The 15533-nt window shown below is 43.5% G+C and overlaps 1 protein-coding gene across 4 annotated transcripts in view; it reads left to right on the top strand.

The window, feature by feature from the left end:
* Positions 1-15476, top strand: part of tinf2 (TERF1 (TRF1)-interacting nuclear factor 2) — a 28185-nt gene extending 12709 nt beyond the window's left edge. For all 4 annotated transcript variants that reach the window (XM_060935756.1, XM_060935499.1, XM_060935671.1 and 1 more), the window contains 7 exons: positions 1770-1871; positions 2039-2149; positions 9630-9753; positions 9900-10740; positions 11741-11799; positions 14869-14951; positions 15077-15476. In XM_060935756.1, coding sequence (XP_060791739.1) covers positions 1770-1871; positions 2039-2149; positions 9630-9753; positions 9900-10740; positions 11741-11799; positions 14869-14951; positions 15077-15196 — 1440 coding nt within the window. In that variant the 3' untranslated portion in view covers positions 15197-15476. The remainder of the gene's footprint in view (positions 1-1769; positions 1872-2038; positions 2150-9629; positions 9754-9899; positions 10741-11740; positions 11800-14868; positions 14952-15076) is intronic.
* The last annotated feature ends 57 nt before the right edge of the window (positions 15477-15533 follow it).

A 15533-nucleotide genomic window follows, 5' to 3' on the forward strand; every position in this document is an offset into this window, starting at 1 on the left:
AGGTACTCTCGACTCCAGTGATGACGAAAGAAGAGAAGAAAGCTCGAACTCGCTTGGTGTTTTTCAGCCGAAACGAGTGAAAAGACTCGTCTGGAGGATCGTTATGCTTTCCATCGGTCCTGTTATTACACCCGAAAGCAACACACTGTGGCATTGTGTAGCCGATCACTTACAATTCATCCTACTTTCCGATTCACACGTGCTATTCCCAACCTCAATGAGCCAACACAACTGGGCACATACATACGTCATGAGTGTTACGCAGAGAAAATGAACGTGCATTCTGATTGGATAAAATTAATATCATGGCGGGCTGTTCAAACTGCGGAAATAGTTTGCTTGAGCTACTTTCAAAACACTATAACTTTCCAACCTTAGAACAAAAAACTTTTGTAAGTCTTGAATAAGGTTCGTCAATGTGTGTTTTATTGTTATATTTACTCTATATATTGCCGTTTCTTCCCCTTTAAATGACGATTACTGCCTAGTTTTTTCAAACTTTCCTGATTTGCTATCAAAACAAACAAAACTTCCGGCTTGATTACATCAGCATTCGAAAGAGGGCGCGTGCGTCTTTTGACAACGTTAGCAGATTTTGGTCACTTTCCCTGTGTCCGAAATCGCTCCCTACTCACTATATGGTGAGAACGCCATTTTGTAGTGCTGTCCGAAACCTTAGTGAGGATTATTACACCCTATGTAGTGCACTCAAAGTATCCCACAATGCATCACGAAAAGTAGTGTACAACGATGGTCAGTAACCAAAGCAATATATCCCATCATGCATTGCGGTCGCGCTGAAAGAAATCAAATTAAAAGTCTCAAATTTGATTTAATAAAAGGCAGCGGCAAAGGAGAAAGCATTCAGCCTTGATTTAAAAGAACTGAAAGATGCAGCTACTTTGTATTGATTAATGTGGGAAATTATACGCTCAGTATAATATGGATTTATCACAAAAACACACGCATGTGTTTATTATTTTGAAAACCCACCAGCCGACTGATCTGGCACGTTTTAATTGTGCGACAGTAATGACGTAAATACCAGCGTGATGGAGTAGTGTCCAAAAGTGTTTTTTCATTTTACCAATGAGCTCGATATATAGTCCTCTATATAGTAATTCCCTATGTAGGGAGTAGTGAACGACTGAGCGATTTCAGACACGGTTTGATTTCCGCTGTACGTTTTACTTCCATCCTACGATGTCTCGCACAGGTCTCAACGAATCTCATTTACGGCCATTGCTTTGACATACGGACTGATATATTACACAGCATATTTCAAACACTCAGAACTTGCTACAGCAGTGACAAAATAGCTGTCAGAAATGCATTCCTATATTTAATAAAACGAGAAATAGAATTTTGATAATTAAAAAAATTGCCTTCAGTTCCCCTTTAACCTCTTTCTATCTCTGTCTGCTTGACTCTTTTACACTTACCTGTACTCCATTACACCATAGTGCTCAAATATTTTGCAGCCAGAAACTGTGGAATAAAATCCAAACCCCTCCTTAAATTCAAACATTAGACTCAGTATTTTGAGAACCATAACGTTACATAACACCATAATGCAACTAAGAAGGTGATCATGAGTGTGTGAGCAAGGTTGTTTTTCTTTTTAATTACATGTATTGATGGCTTCTGCAAGATTTGTAAATATTTTTGAAACTCTAAGGCTTTAAAAAGCAGACACCAGTGCAGCTTGAAGGAACTGATGATGCATCATAGTACTGAAAATTCTCCTTTTTATATCTGCCATTTTGTAGAGAATGAGAATTGATGAGAAAGTGGAGATGGCTGTGAAGAATTTCCACACGCTTGTACAAACTCTGCTCAAGAACCCAGTAGAGAGAGAGCAGTTCTTCAAGGTGAGACTCCGGATGAAAGGTAGAATATGAATGGAGTTAATCGCCGTTTGCTGATTTATTCTCTATTGGCGGTTTTTTCTTTAATATTATTCTATCTCCACATACAGTACAAGAACATAGTTACACAGGTGAGACTTTTTTTTTTTTAATACATATCCATGCTACAGGAAGAGTTTGACCTTCAGTATGGACCTCAGTATGACTCCGCACTGGAGAAGCTGCTGTGGGAGTTTCTGACCAGACTGGACCAGCTGCTTCCAGTCCCAGATCTGGGTCAGGTTAGTCTTCGTGTGTTATCGTTTCATGATTAATCTGAGTTTAACTTTGTACCATCGACTGTAGAAAACTTGGACGGCGTGGCTCCATTGCCTCCTGTTCTATAGAAATGAAGCCAAAATTCCTCTGCTCACGTTGTCAAATTTGGAGTCAGACCCTGTGTCCGAAATCGCACACTATATAGTGAGTTCGCCATTTTGTAGTGCTGTCCGAATGTATAGTGAGAATTATTACACCCTATATAGCAGACTCGTAGTATCCCACAATGCACCGTGAAAAGCAGTGTACAACCCATGGTCACTAACCAAGCAATATACACCATCATGCACTGCGGTCACGCTGAAAGAAAAGCTGTTTCATAAGGACCATTAAGTATTTTAGATCGAGTATAGCAGTAGTTTGTTTTTCCTTATGACAACAGGCACTAAACAAATTTATAAGTTGTAGTGCGAAAATGGCAATAATATTGTGGTGTGTTGGGGTGAACGGAGGAAGAAACACATTACAGTGGTGCTCGAAAGTTTGTGAACCCTTTAGAATTTTCTATATTTCTGCATAAATATGACCTAAAACAACATCAGATTTTCACACAAGTCCTAAAAGTAGATAAAGAGAACCCAGTTAAACGAATGAGACAAAAATATTATACTTGGTCATTTATTTATTGAGGAAAATGATCCGATATTACATATCGGTGAGTGGCAAAAGTATGTGAACGTCTAGGACCAAAATAGAACTTTTTGGTTTAAATGAGAAGCGTTTTGTTTGGAGAAAGGAAAACACTGCATTCCAGCATAAGAACCTTATCCCATCTGTGAAACATGGCGGTGGTAGTATCATGGTTTGGGCCTGTTTTGCTGCATCTGGGCCAGCACGGTTTGCCATCATTGATGGAACAATGAATTCTGAATTATACCAGCAAATTCTAAAGGAAAATGTCAGCACATCTGTCCATGAACTGAATCTCAAGAGAAGGTGGGTCATGCAGCAAGACAACGACTCTAAGCACACAAGTCGTTCTACCAAAGAATGGTTAAAGAAGAATAAAGTTAATGTTTTGGAATGGTCAAGTCAAAATCCTGACCTTAATCCAATCGAAATGTTGTGGAAGGACCTGAAGCGAGCAGTTCATGTGAGGAAACCCACCAACATCCCAGAGTTGAAGCCGTTCTGTACGGAGGAATGGGCTAAAATTCCTCCAAGACGGTGTGCAGGACTGATCGACAGTTACCGGAAACGTTTAGTTGCAGTTATTGCTGCACAAGGGGGTCACACCAGATACTGAAAGCAAAGGTTCACATACTTTTGCCTCTCACGGATATGTAATATTGGATCATTTTCCTCAATAAATAAATGACCAAGTATAATATTTTTGTCTCATTTGTTTAACTGGGTTCTCTTTATCTACTTTTAGGACTTGTGTGAAAATCTGATGTTGTTTTAGGTCGTATTTATGCAGAAATATAGAGAATTCTAAAGGGTTCACAAACTTTCAAGCACCACTGTATAAACGGACATTCAAGTACAATTAAAAAGAGTAAGAGAATAGAAAATAAGGTAAAATGGAATAAGACAGATAAAATGCAAGAATAAAAGTTACAGTGCAGAGCGAGGAATTAATCAAAAGTCTCCAATTTGATTTAATAAAAGGCAGCAGCAAAGAAGAAAGTCTTCAGTCTTGATTTAAAAAAAAAAACCTGAAAGATGCATCAGATGCAAAGTACTTTGTATTTATTAATGTGGGAACTACAGTCAGTATAATATGTATTTATCACAAAAATACATGCATGTGCTTATTATTTTGAAAACCCACCAGCCGACTGATCTGGCACGTTTTAGATGTGTGACAGTAATGGCGTAAATACCAGCACGACGGAGGAGTGTCCGAAAGCGTTTTTTCATTTTACCAATGAGCTCACTTTATAGTCCTCTATATAGAATTCCCTAGATAGTGAGTGGTGAATGAGTGAGTGATTTCGGACACAGCTAGAGTCTGCGCAGTAGAAATGAGTCATTTTGGTTGATTGAGAACATAGTTGTTGTTCAATAATAAAACTAATCCTCAAAAATACAACTTGCCTAATAATTCTGCACTCAGTGTAATTTCTGAAGGAAGATTAAAAAAAACTACAGATAGCAGCATAGGGGAAAAAAACCTGTTAGACACCATAGATGGAAAGACAGTTTAGACAAGAAAGGTGACGAGGAAAATAAGCTATTTTGTCATTGAAACACATGCAGATGGGCAGCGCTCTTAAATTGTACTGCAGCCAACTAGCAGACCAATGAAGGTTTCATTTTTTAGAGATGATCTGTTCATGTTTTCTACAGTCGATTTTATACTATTTGTAGCTGGTGTTGCATGTTTAATTAGTCGTTATTTCATTACTATGCTGTACTTAAGATGTGGATTGCTCTCCTGCAGGCTTTTGCCTTAAAACACATTTGATCTATTCCCTGACCGTTTCACGTGTCTTGGTCAGTTAGTCAGCTTTACTTGTTGCTAATGTACATTCAAACTTAACTACGATGGCTTAACAAAATCCAATATAAATGCAGCAAGTCTGTGGAAATGTGAACTATTTCTAAAAATATCAAGTCACCATATCGGTCTTTATTCTGTCCACATTCATTGGATATTAGCAATCACGCACCCTGATTGGTTACTCTACTACTAGGATATCAGCTCATATACTACATCGCACGCGCACAAGCAATATATCAAAACGTGCGGCTCGCTCGGACTCGGTGTGCTATTACTTTATACGTACTGTGAGTAGAGAAAAACAAAATGGCGGAGCATATTGCTGAACCAACTGAGGATGAAATAAAAACTACTCGAAAACAAAGCCCCAAAAATTATCAAGTATTTAAAAGAAACCGAAATGGCTAAAAGAATATTAGTTTTTGTCCCCCCCGATAGCTCCTGTTCCAGACTCCAGCCCAGTCGGTAGCAGTAATGCACCTTGAAGTTGGTTTGCCAACCGCCAAAAAACCATCAATAATAATAAGAAAACTAAAAAAATTACAAAAAAAGCAACAAAATATGGAATTAAAAGTATTTGATCGTAAGAACGTACACTACCGTTCAAAAGTTTGGGGTCACCCAGACAATTTTGTGTTTTCCATGAAAAGTCACACTTTTATTTCCCACCATAAGCTGTAAAATGAATAGAAAATATAGTCAAGACATTTTTCTGGCCATTTTGAGCATTTAATCAACCCCACAAATGTGATGCTCCAGAAACTCAATCTGCTCAAAGGAAGGTCAGTTGTATAGCTTCTCTAAAGAGCTCAACTGTTTTCAGCTGTGCTAACATGATTGTACAAGGGTTTTCTAATCATCCATTAGCCTTCTGAGGCAATGAGCAAACACATTGTACCATTAGAACACGAGTGAGAGTTGCTGGAAATGGGCCTCTATACACCTATGGAGATATTGCACCAAAAACCACACATTTGCAGCTAGAATAGTCATTTACCACATTAGCAATGTATAGAGTGGATTTCTGATTAGTTTAAAGTGATCTTCATTGAAAAGAACAGTGCTTTTCTTTCAAAAATAAGGACATTTCAAAGTGACCCCAAACTTTTGAATGGTAGCGTATCTTTATTTGTCAAGAATTATCGCATTTTTCACAAACTCGTCTCGTCTTCTTCCGCTTATCCAGGACCGGGTCGCGGAGGCAGCAGTCTAAGCATGGAAGCCCAAACTTCCCTTTCCCCAGACACCTTGGCCAGCTCCTCGGGAAGAACACCAAGGCGTTCCCAGGCCAGCCGAGAGACATAGTCCCTCCAGCGTGTCCTGGGTCTTCCCCGGGGCCTCCTCCCGGGGGGACATGCCTGGAACACCTCCCCAGGGAGGCGTCCAGGAGGCATCCGAAAAAGATGCCCGAGCCACCTCAGCTGGTTCCTCTCGATGTGGAGGAGCAGCGGCTCTACTCCGAGCTCCTCCCGAGTGACTGTGCTTCTCACCCTATCTCTAAGGGAGCGCCCAGCCACCCTGCGAAGGAAACTCATTTCAGCCGCTTGTGTCCGCGATCTTGTTCTTTCTGTCATTACCCAAAGCTCATGACCATAGGTGAGAGTCGGAACGTAGATCGACCGGTAAATTGAGAGCTTCGCCTTTTGGCTCAGCTCCCTCTTCACCACGACGGACCGGTAAAGTGACCGCATCACTGCGGAGGCTGCACCGATCCGCCTGTCGATCTCACTCTCCATCCTTCCCTCACTCGTGAACAAGATCCCGAGATACTTAAACTCCTCCACTTGAGGCAGGACTTCTCCACCAACCTGGAGAGGGCAAGCCACCCTTTTCCGGTCGAGAACCATGGCCTCGGACTTGGAGGTGCTGATTCTCATCCCAGCCGCTTCACACTCAACTGCAAACCGCCCCAGTGCATGCTGAAGGTCCTGGTTTGAAGAAGCCAACAGGACAACATCATCCGCAAAAAGCAGAGATGAAATCCTGTGGTTCCCAAACAGGATTCCTTCCGGCCCCTGGCTGCGCCTAGAAATTCTGTCCATAAAAATTATGAACAGAACCGGTGACAAAGGGCAGCCCTGACGGAGTCCAACATGCACTGGGAACAGGTCTGACTTACTGCCGGCAATGCGAACCAGACTCCTGCTCCGTTCATACAGGGACCGGACAGCCCTTAGCAAAGAGCCCCGAACCCCATACTCCCGAAGCACCCCCCACAGAATACCACGGGGGACACGGTCGAATGCCTTCTCCAGATCCACAAAGCACATGTGGACTGGTTGGGCAAACTCCCATGAACCCTCGAGCACCCTATGAAGGGTATAGAGCTGGTCCAGTGTTCCGCGACCAGGACGAAAACCGCATTGTTCCTCCTGGATCCGAGGTTCGACTATTGGTCGAATTCTCCTCTCCAGTACCCTGGAGTAAACCTTCCCTGGGAGGCTGAGAAGTGTGATTCCCCTATAATTGGAGCACACTCTCCGGTCCCCTTTCTTAAAAAGAGGGACCACCACCCCAGTCTGCCACTCCAGAGGCACTGTCCCCGACCGCCACGCGATGTTGCAGAGGCGTGTCAACCAAGACAGCCCCACAACATCCAGAGACTTGAGATACTCAGGGCGGATCTCATCCACCCCCGGTGCCTTGCCACCGAGGAGCTTGCAAACCACCTCAGTGACTTCGGCTTGGGTAATGGACGAGTCCACCTCTGAGTCATCAGCCTCAGTCTCCTCAGTGGAAGACATGACGGTGGGATTGAGGAGATCCTCAAAGTATTCCTTCCACCGCCCGACAATGTCCCCAGTCGAGGTCAACAGCTCCCCACCCGCACTGTAAACAGTGTTGGCAGAGTACTGCTTCCCCCTCCTGAGGCGCCGGACGGTTTGCCAGAATTTCTTCGAGGCCGACCGATAGTCCTTCTCCATGGCCTCCCCGAACTCCTCCCAGTTCCGAGTTTTTGCCTCCGCAACTGCCCGAGCTGCAGCACGCCTGGCCTGCCGATACCCGTCGGCTGCCTCAGGAGTCCCGGAGGTCAACATGGCCCGATAGGACTCCTTCTTCAGCTTGACGGCATCCCTTACTTCCGGTGTCCACCACCGGGTTCGGGGATTGCCGCCACGACAGGCACCGGAGACCTTGCGGCCACAGCTCCGAACAGCTGCGTCCACAATGGAGGTAGAGAACATGGTCCACTCAGACTCAATGTCCCCCGCCTCCCTCGGAAGCTGGGAAAAGCTCTCCCGGAGGTGGGAGTTAAAGACCTCCCCAACAGAGTGCTCGGCCAGACGTTCCCAGCAGACCCTCACCATACGTTTGGGCCTGCCAGGTCTGTCCAGCTTCCTCCTCCGCCAGCGGATCCAACTCACCACCAGGTGGTGATCAGTTGACAACTCAGCCCCTCTCTTCACCCGAGTGTCCAAGACATAGGGTCGGAGATCAGATGACACGACTACAAAGTCGATCATCGACCTCCGACCTAAGGTGTCCTGGTGCCACGTGCACTTATGGACACCCCTATGCTCGAACATGGTGTTCGTTATGGACAAACTGTGACTAGCACAGAAGTCCAATAACAAAACACCACTCGGGTTCAGATCGGGGAGGCCGTTCCTCCCAACCACGCCCCTCCAGGTGTCACTGTCATCGCCCACATGAGCATTGAAGTCCCCCAGTAGCACAATGGAGTCCCCAGTCTGAGCACCCCTCAGTACCTCTCCCAGGGACTCCAAGAAGGCCGGATACTCTATACTGCTATTTGGCCCGTAGGCACAAACAACAGCAAGAGCCCTCTCCCCAATCCGAAGGCGCAGAGAGGCGACCCTCTCGTTCACTGGGGTAAACTCCAACACATGGCGGCTGAGCTGGGGAGCTATAAGGAAGCCCACCCCAGCCCGCCGCCGCTCACCACGGGCGACTCCAGAGAAGTGGAAAGTCCAGCCCCTCTCGAGGAGCTGGGTTCCAGAGCCCAAGCTGTGCGTGGAGGTGAGCCCGACTATCTCTAGCCGGTACCTCTCAACCTCCCGCACAAGCTCAGGCTCCTTCCCCCCCAGCGAAGTGACATTCCATGTCCCAACAGCCAGCCGCTGTGTCCGGGGATCAGGTCGTCGAGGCCCCTGCCTTCGACTGCCACCCAATCCACACTGCACCAAACCCCTACTGCTACCTCTGTGGGTGGTGAACCCACAGGAGGTCGGGCCCACGTCACCTCTTCGGGCTGAGCCCGGCCGGGCCCCATGGGCAAAGGCCCGGCCACCAAGCGCTCGCATACGAGCCCCAACCCCGGGCCTGGCTCCAGGGTGGGGCCCCGGCTGCGTCCTACCGGGCGACGTCACGGTCCTGGATTTTCTTTCCATAGGGGTTTTTTGGTGAACTGCTCTTGGTCTGGCCTGTCACCTAGGACCTGTCTGCCTTGGGAAACCCTAACAGGGGCATAATGCCCCCGACAACATAGCTCCTAGGATCATTCAAGCACACAAACCCCTCCACCACAATAAGGTGGCAGTTCTAGGAGGGGTTTTTCACAAACTGTTCCTGTTATTTCGCCGGTTTGTTTACATTCTAAGCGGAAATGATTTTGTTGGACGTTTTGTATAAAGTTTTTATCAAATTTGCAAAAAATAAAAAGGCTCCGTTTCTCAAAATTCAGTGACCGTGGAAAGAATGACAGTTATTCCGCTCAATCTCGTCCTACATGGTTTATAGCCAACTTGGTGCTACGCGCCTCATCGGCTATCACCTCATGTACGACTCGATTTTGTGGAATAACTGTTCAATAGTTTGTGATTAGATCCCTCGGGAGTTCATTGGATCATGTAACAAACAGTAGAGCTGGTATGGTATTTGATCCGCACTGTATTACCGAGTATCAAAACACAGCTCAGTGTTTTCCCCTAAGTTTACTAGCTTGGGGATGGGGAGCTCAGTATAATACTAGGGGAAAACACTACAGCTTGAGTGTCCTATAATTAAACCTACTGATGATGTTTCACATGTTTCAGACCGTATCATGGCTCACTGCAGCTCCGGCTGTTCTGGAGGAGTGTGCACGCTCTGCATCACAGCCGCAACTCCTCAGAACTCTACTGCAGCATGAGAAGTGTCTTGGACACCTGGACTCTGCAGGTACTGACATGTCAAACAGTCACGACAATATTAAAACGTTTGATTAACATGTGATCAGTTTTGTAATGTTGATATTTCACGCTTTTTTTTCCCCTCGTTCTGTCTCTCCTTTATTGTCCTCTTTTTCTAAAACCTGCTCTTCCCAGCATCTGTTCCATCATTCACTGGGGACTCCATCTTCTCCTCACTGTCCCTCCCTCTCTCAGGCAAAGTGCGAGATAGCAACCAATCAGAATCAAATCCCACACCAAAAAAGCTCCCAAGTCCCAGCTCATCAACACAAAAATCCAATAAGAGACAAGTGAGAGGAACTGGGTCCCCCATCACACCAGTTATTGGCTCAATATCAACTGCAGATGTCTCACATTCAGCTTCAGCCAATCAGAATGTGGAATCCATTTCAGGAAAGGACGGCGTGGAAGTAGATAAAGGTGTTTCTAATTACATGAGGGTCAAATCAAGGTCATGCCAGAAGATTGAGGCTTTAGGGAACGTTCCAAATGAGGAACATTGTGTAGGGAAGGTGCTGATGACCGTGATCAGTCAAATGTCCACACCTACGAGCAGTGAAGTCGAGGAGGAGGAGGATGAATCTCAAAACAGACCACTGAGAAGAAGTAGTAGGAAGAGTGGCGTAAAAGATGAACGAGGGATGAAAAACAATGACAAAATGCTGGACTTGGGAAGGAAGAGGAAAAGAGAAGATACCAGTAAGACATCACTGAGAAATTCCCAGGAGACCAAGCCACAGGAAGTGGAAGGTCTGCATGCTGACTTTGCTTCTTGTATGAAACGTCAGCTTAGCATCATCATCCCAAGACTGGACATGAAAGATTCCACTCAGACAGTGTTGTTGAACACCACGCCCAATGAGAAACATGCTACAGCGTCTCCGAGGCAACCTGCCTCTGAGGGCGTGAACCGAAAGAAGCAGCTCCGTCTCTTCGAGACCCCTGAGAAGACCCTGACCGGCAATATTGATCAGCAGTGAGAGAGGCTCCTTAAATATTAATGCACTATAAATATTTAAGTTATTCCACGAAATCGAGTCGTACATGAGCTGATGGCTGACGAGGCACGTAGCACCAAGTTGGCTATAAGCCATGTACGACGAGATTGAGTGGAATAACTGTTTTATTCTATCCACATTTACTGGATTTTGAGAAATGGAGCATTTTTTATTTTTTGCAAATTTGATAAATAAAAACTTTATACAAAACTCTGACAATCATTAATGCCTAGAATGTAAACAACCGGTGAAATGACAGTAGTAATTTGTGAAAAATGCTATAATAAATTATTGAAGAATTAAAAAAAAAAAAAAATCAAAGTTCTTACCATCAAATACTTTTATTCCTTTTTTTTTTTTGGAGGTTTTGTTTTCAAGTAGGAGTTTTTATTTCGTCCTCAGCTGGTTCAGCAAAACACTCCACCATTTCGGTTTTTCTCTACTCACAGTATATGAGCTGATAGCCTAGTAGTAGAATAGCCAATCAGAGCATGCAATTGCTCATATCCAGTGAATGTGGATGTTATATATATATATATATATATATATATATATATATATAATATCATAGCTACAGCTGTCCTTTTGGACTCTTGAGTACTGTATATCGCAGAGCAGATATTAGTTACGCAATGACTTGACAATGGAATGAAAGCAGCTCGAGTTAAGAATATGTTCTGATGCATTATCAGCCCAGAAGCAAGTCTACACCTTTCTTGGATCTGTTAGAGAAGAAGAGGCAAATCTTTAAAGGGTGTGTGTGTTCTCACCATGTAGCCTAGTAGTCGAGTAGCCAATCGGAGCGCGCGATTGCTCTTATCCAGTCAGTGTGCACAGAATAAATAATGAATATTCATTGTCTGAGATAAAGAGAAATTGATGGCTTGTGACTAATTCAAGTGTAGTGATGTTTCTAGTGACATAAATAAACATTGACTGGTATATTTCAAGTAAAATTTGGGTTTTCTTTTCATGTAGAGTATATGCTGGCTCTCCCTGCATCCCCACACTCATGCCTTTAAGGATGGAAATTTCAGGTAATGTAAATATGCAGTTATGAGTTACACAGTTGTGGAAATGACTCGTTAAGATTTGCTAAATCAAACTGGGGCGGCACGGTGGTGTAGTGGTTAGCGCTGTCACCTCACAGCAAGAAGGTTCTGGGTTCGAGCCCCGTGGCCGGCGAGGGCCTTTCTGTGTGGAGTTTGCATGTTCTCCCCGTGTCCGCGTGGGTTTCCTCCGGGTGCTCCGGTTTCCCCCACAGTCCAAAGACATGCAGGTTAGGTTAACTGGTGACTCTAAATTGAGCGTAGGTGTGAATGTGAGTGTGAATGGTTGTCTGTGTCTGTGTCAGCCCTGTGATGACCTGGCGACTTGTCCAGGGTGTACCCCGCCTTTCGCCCGTAATCAGCTGGGATAGGCTCCAGCTTGCCTGCGACCCTGTAGAGCAGGATAAAGCGGCTACAGGAGATGAGATGAGAGTCTCCAACAAACTTGTATGGAAAAAGTCCTGAAAAACACACATTTATCTTGAAATATTTGAGATGTGTTTAGTGATTCTGGCACCAGTTTATTGGTTGGTTGTGTAGTTTTTCTGTTTGCTGTCACATTGCCAGTACGGTTACAGTGACCACCTGTGATGGCTAACAAACATCAGGTTTGGCTGTTAGCTTGTACAAACAAAAGAGCAAGCGTTTCTGTTCTCATTCATCCAGTGTGTAAATACAAGAGAGAGCAAACTTTGGACTCAAAGTTACAGACCGTAATGCAGCTATGTGATGTTACAGCAGAGACTCAGCTCAGCTAGGCTACAGTCTACAACATGACGAGCACAATGGCGCTGATAGCGATATTAACATGGCAGTTGAAGGTTGTAGAAGCTGTTCTGTTTGAACAGAATGTACAGATGAGGGAGTGAGAGAGCGGGACGGATTAAAGGACTAAAGCACTGCTGCATTGCTCTCTTTAGGTAGAGATGAATTCCCACTGATGCCACTATCAGCATACAGTCAGTGGCATTGTGGGTAGTGTAGAAAACTGTTTGCCAAAATTAAAACGGACCATAAAATCAAACTTTTGCACAGTTGATGATTCATCTTAAGTATACTTAAGTTATTATAATTTAGCATGGTCACCACATGAGGTGATGGTGCTGACTACCGAAATTACAGTACAGCAACGGTAGAGGACAATAGCAAGTAGCATTCGCAACAAGCGAACCGGCAGACAGTAGCAATAAGCTAACTGTGTTTGAGTGATAACTCTAATGTTGATCATTACCTTGTCAAAACAGTGATTGGTATGGTCAGTGTTGTAGATTTAATCAAGTAGACCCTACAGGGTCTGTACGTTCAACAATTATTCCACGAAATCGAGCCGTACATGAGCTGGTAGCCGATGAGGCACGTAGCACCGAGTTGGCTATAAGCCATGTACGATGAGATTGAGTGGAATAATTGTTTTATTCTCTCCACATTCACTGGATTTTGAGAAACGGAGCATTTTTATTTTTTGCAAATTCAATAAATAACTTTTTATGCAAAACATCCAACAAAATCATTTCTGCTTAGAATGTAAACAAAAGCCTAGGTCACAACCGGACGTACGATTTTTTTGGCCGTGCGATTTTTGGCGTTTCCCAAATCGCTGCTTTTTTTTTTTTGTTCATGGAGAAAGACGCACGTTGGCCGTAAGTTTGTCTTGCAACCTGAAAAAAACGTAAGCACCCGTAGAGTTTGTTTGACATGACAAAGAACCTCTGCAGCCGGTCTACGGCTTGAAAATCAGCACGTCACACGTGCGCCCTCCGTGCGTTTCTTGCGTTTTTTGCACATAGACCGGCCGTAGGAGCACATATGGCCGGTTGTGACCGAGGCTAAACCGGCGAAATGACAGGAGCAATTTGTGGAAAATTCTATAATTCTTGGGGGGGATATGCTCTTACCATCAAATACTTTCATTCCATATTTTGTTATGCTTTTGTATTTTTTTTGGGGGGGGGGGGTTCTTCTTTAGGGTTTTATTTATTATTTTTTTTTTTTGTGGTTGGCAAACCAACTTAAAGGTGCATTACCGCCACCGACTGGGCTGGAGTGTGGAACAGGAGATATTGGGGGGGGGGGGAGGCAAGCAAACAAAACTATATTCTTTTAGCTGTTTGTTTCTTTTAAATACTTGCTAACAATTTTTGTGGTTTTGTTTTCAAGTAGTTTTTATTTTGTCCTCAGTTTGTTCAGCAATACGGTCTGCCATTTTGTTTTTCTCTATTCATGGTATATGAGCTGATATCCTAGTAGTAGAATAGCCAATCAGAGCATGCGATTGCTCATATCCAGTGAATGTGGATAGAATAAAAACTGATATGAAAGTTATTTGTCTACTGTTTATTTGAAACTTTTTTTTAGGTGGCATCATCCTCTCTGAAAGTCTGTTTCCTCACAGCATTTTCCTGTTGCACTGTTAAATACCTCACGATCAACTTACCTGTCTTATCATTCTTCATCAGTAGAAACAATAATCAGTCGTGTAGAAGTCTATGGCTATCGGTCAACTCGCATATCTACTCACTGTGGTTGTCCTTGGACCAGTGCTATTTTAAGGACGGCTTCTCCGCTCGTGCTGTTTGTGGAATTTAATCCCGGTAAAGGAACAGTTTGTGATCTTCTGCCTGCGCAGTGAATCATACAAGATATGAAAACGTAGACGAAACTTCGCCTTCCCTCCCACTGACCGCAGTGCCTTGAGCTATAAATCAACTATAAAACTACTGACAAGTTGCACTTTTGTGAAAAAAGAGCAGGGCTGAGCACCTCTGGGGGCGAAACTAATTTAAAGGCCAGGGACTTATAAACAAACTGAAACGAAGATAAATCCATCACAAGGCCATAGTGCAAAAAGTTTTTAAGATACTTTACTGTTAGCTGAAAGATATGCTGTTATAGTTTTGTAAACGCGTGAAAACATTATAAAATGCTCCTTTAGATTGACTGCAACTTTAATAAAGCGTCGTTGAAGGTCTCGTTTTATTGTTTGACACTTTGTCCAAAAAAAAAAAGCTGTATTGGAACATTATTTCCACTGTTTATTAAGCCTGTCTCTTTTTTCAGACACAGCCTCTCCTGTAACTGAATACACAGATGACATTATTGTAGATTCAGAAGATGAGGCCACTGAGAAAGTTAAAGGAAGGGTTGGTACATTTTTGTTGTATAAACACGTACTCAATGAAACGTGATTCAATTTGTATGAAAAACTCTAAGAAACCTACTAATATTATATGAATAGTCGTGATGGTATTTGCTTGCTTTCTTTCAGCTGTTTAGAAAGCGATATTGCAAGACAAAGAGTGACACGTATATTCCCACTTTAAACGAGTTCTGGACTCCTGCCTTCTTCCGCCGTGACCTCCTCTCTCCAGGAAATGGGTGCAGATGAGGATCGGTATAATGACCATTCGGCTGGATTATGACCAGCTGTTTTAATGTAGCTTTTTTTTTTTAAATTGTTCATACATGTAGGCATTCCCAATTTTTTTTAATAATTATACAACAGCTCTGTAGTAATAATTGTGCTTCATATTGCAAAACTTTTTTTTTTTTTTTAACTTTTCCAAAAAAACTGCAGAGGTCTGTGTGAGACTAGATATTTATGCATGACAGTACGTTTTTTTATATATTTTATTATAATAACCATGATTGATACTACCTATGTAAAAATGTCTTTAAATGATTAATAAATATACTTTTATGAAGTAAAACCAGTTTTGTCATTT

Source organism: Neoarius graeffei, chromosome 1 (genome assembly GCF_027579695.1).
Source record: "Neoarius graeffei isolate fNeoGra1 chromosome 1, fNeoGra1.pri, whole genome shotgun sequence".
NCBI classification, from domain to species: domain Eukaryota; kingdom Metazoa; phylum Chordata; class Actinopteri; order Siluriformes; family Ariidae; genus Neoarius; species Neoarius graeffei.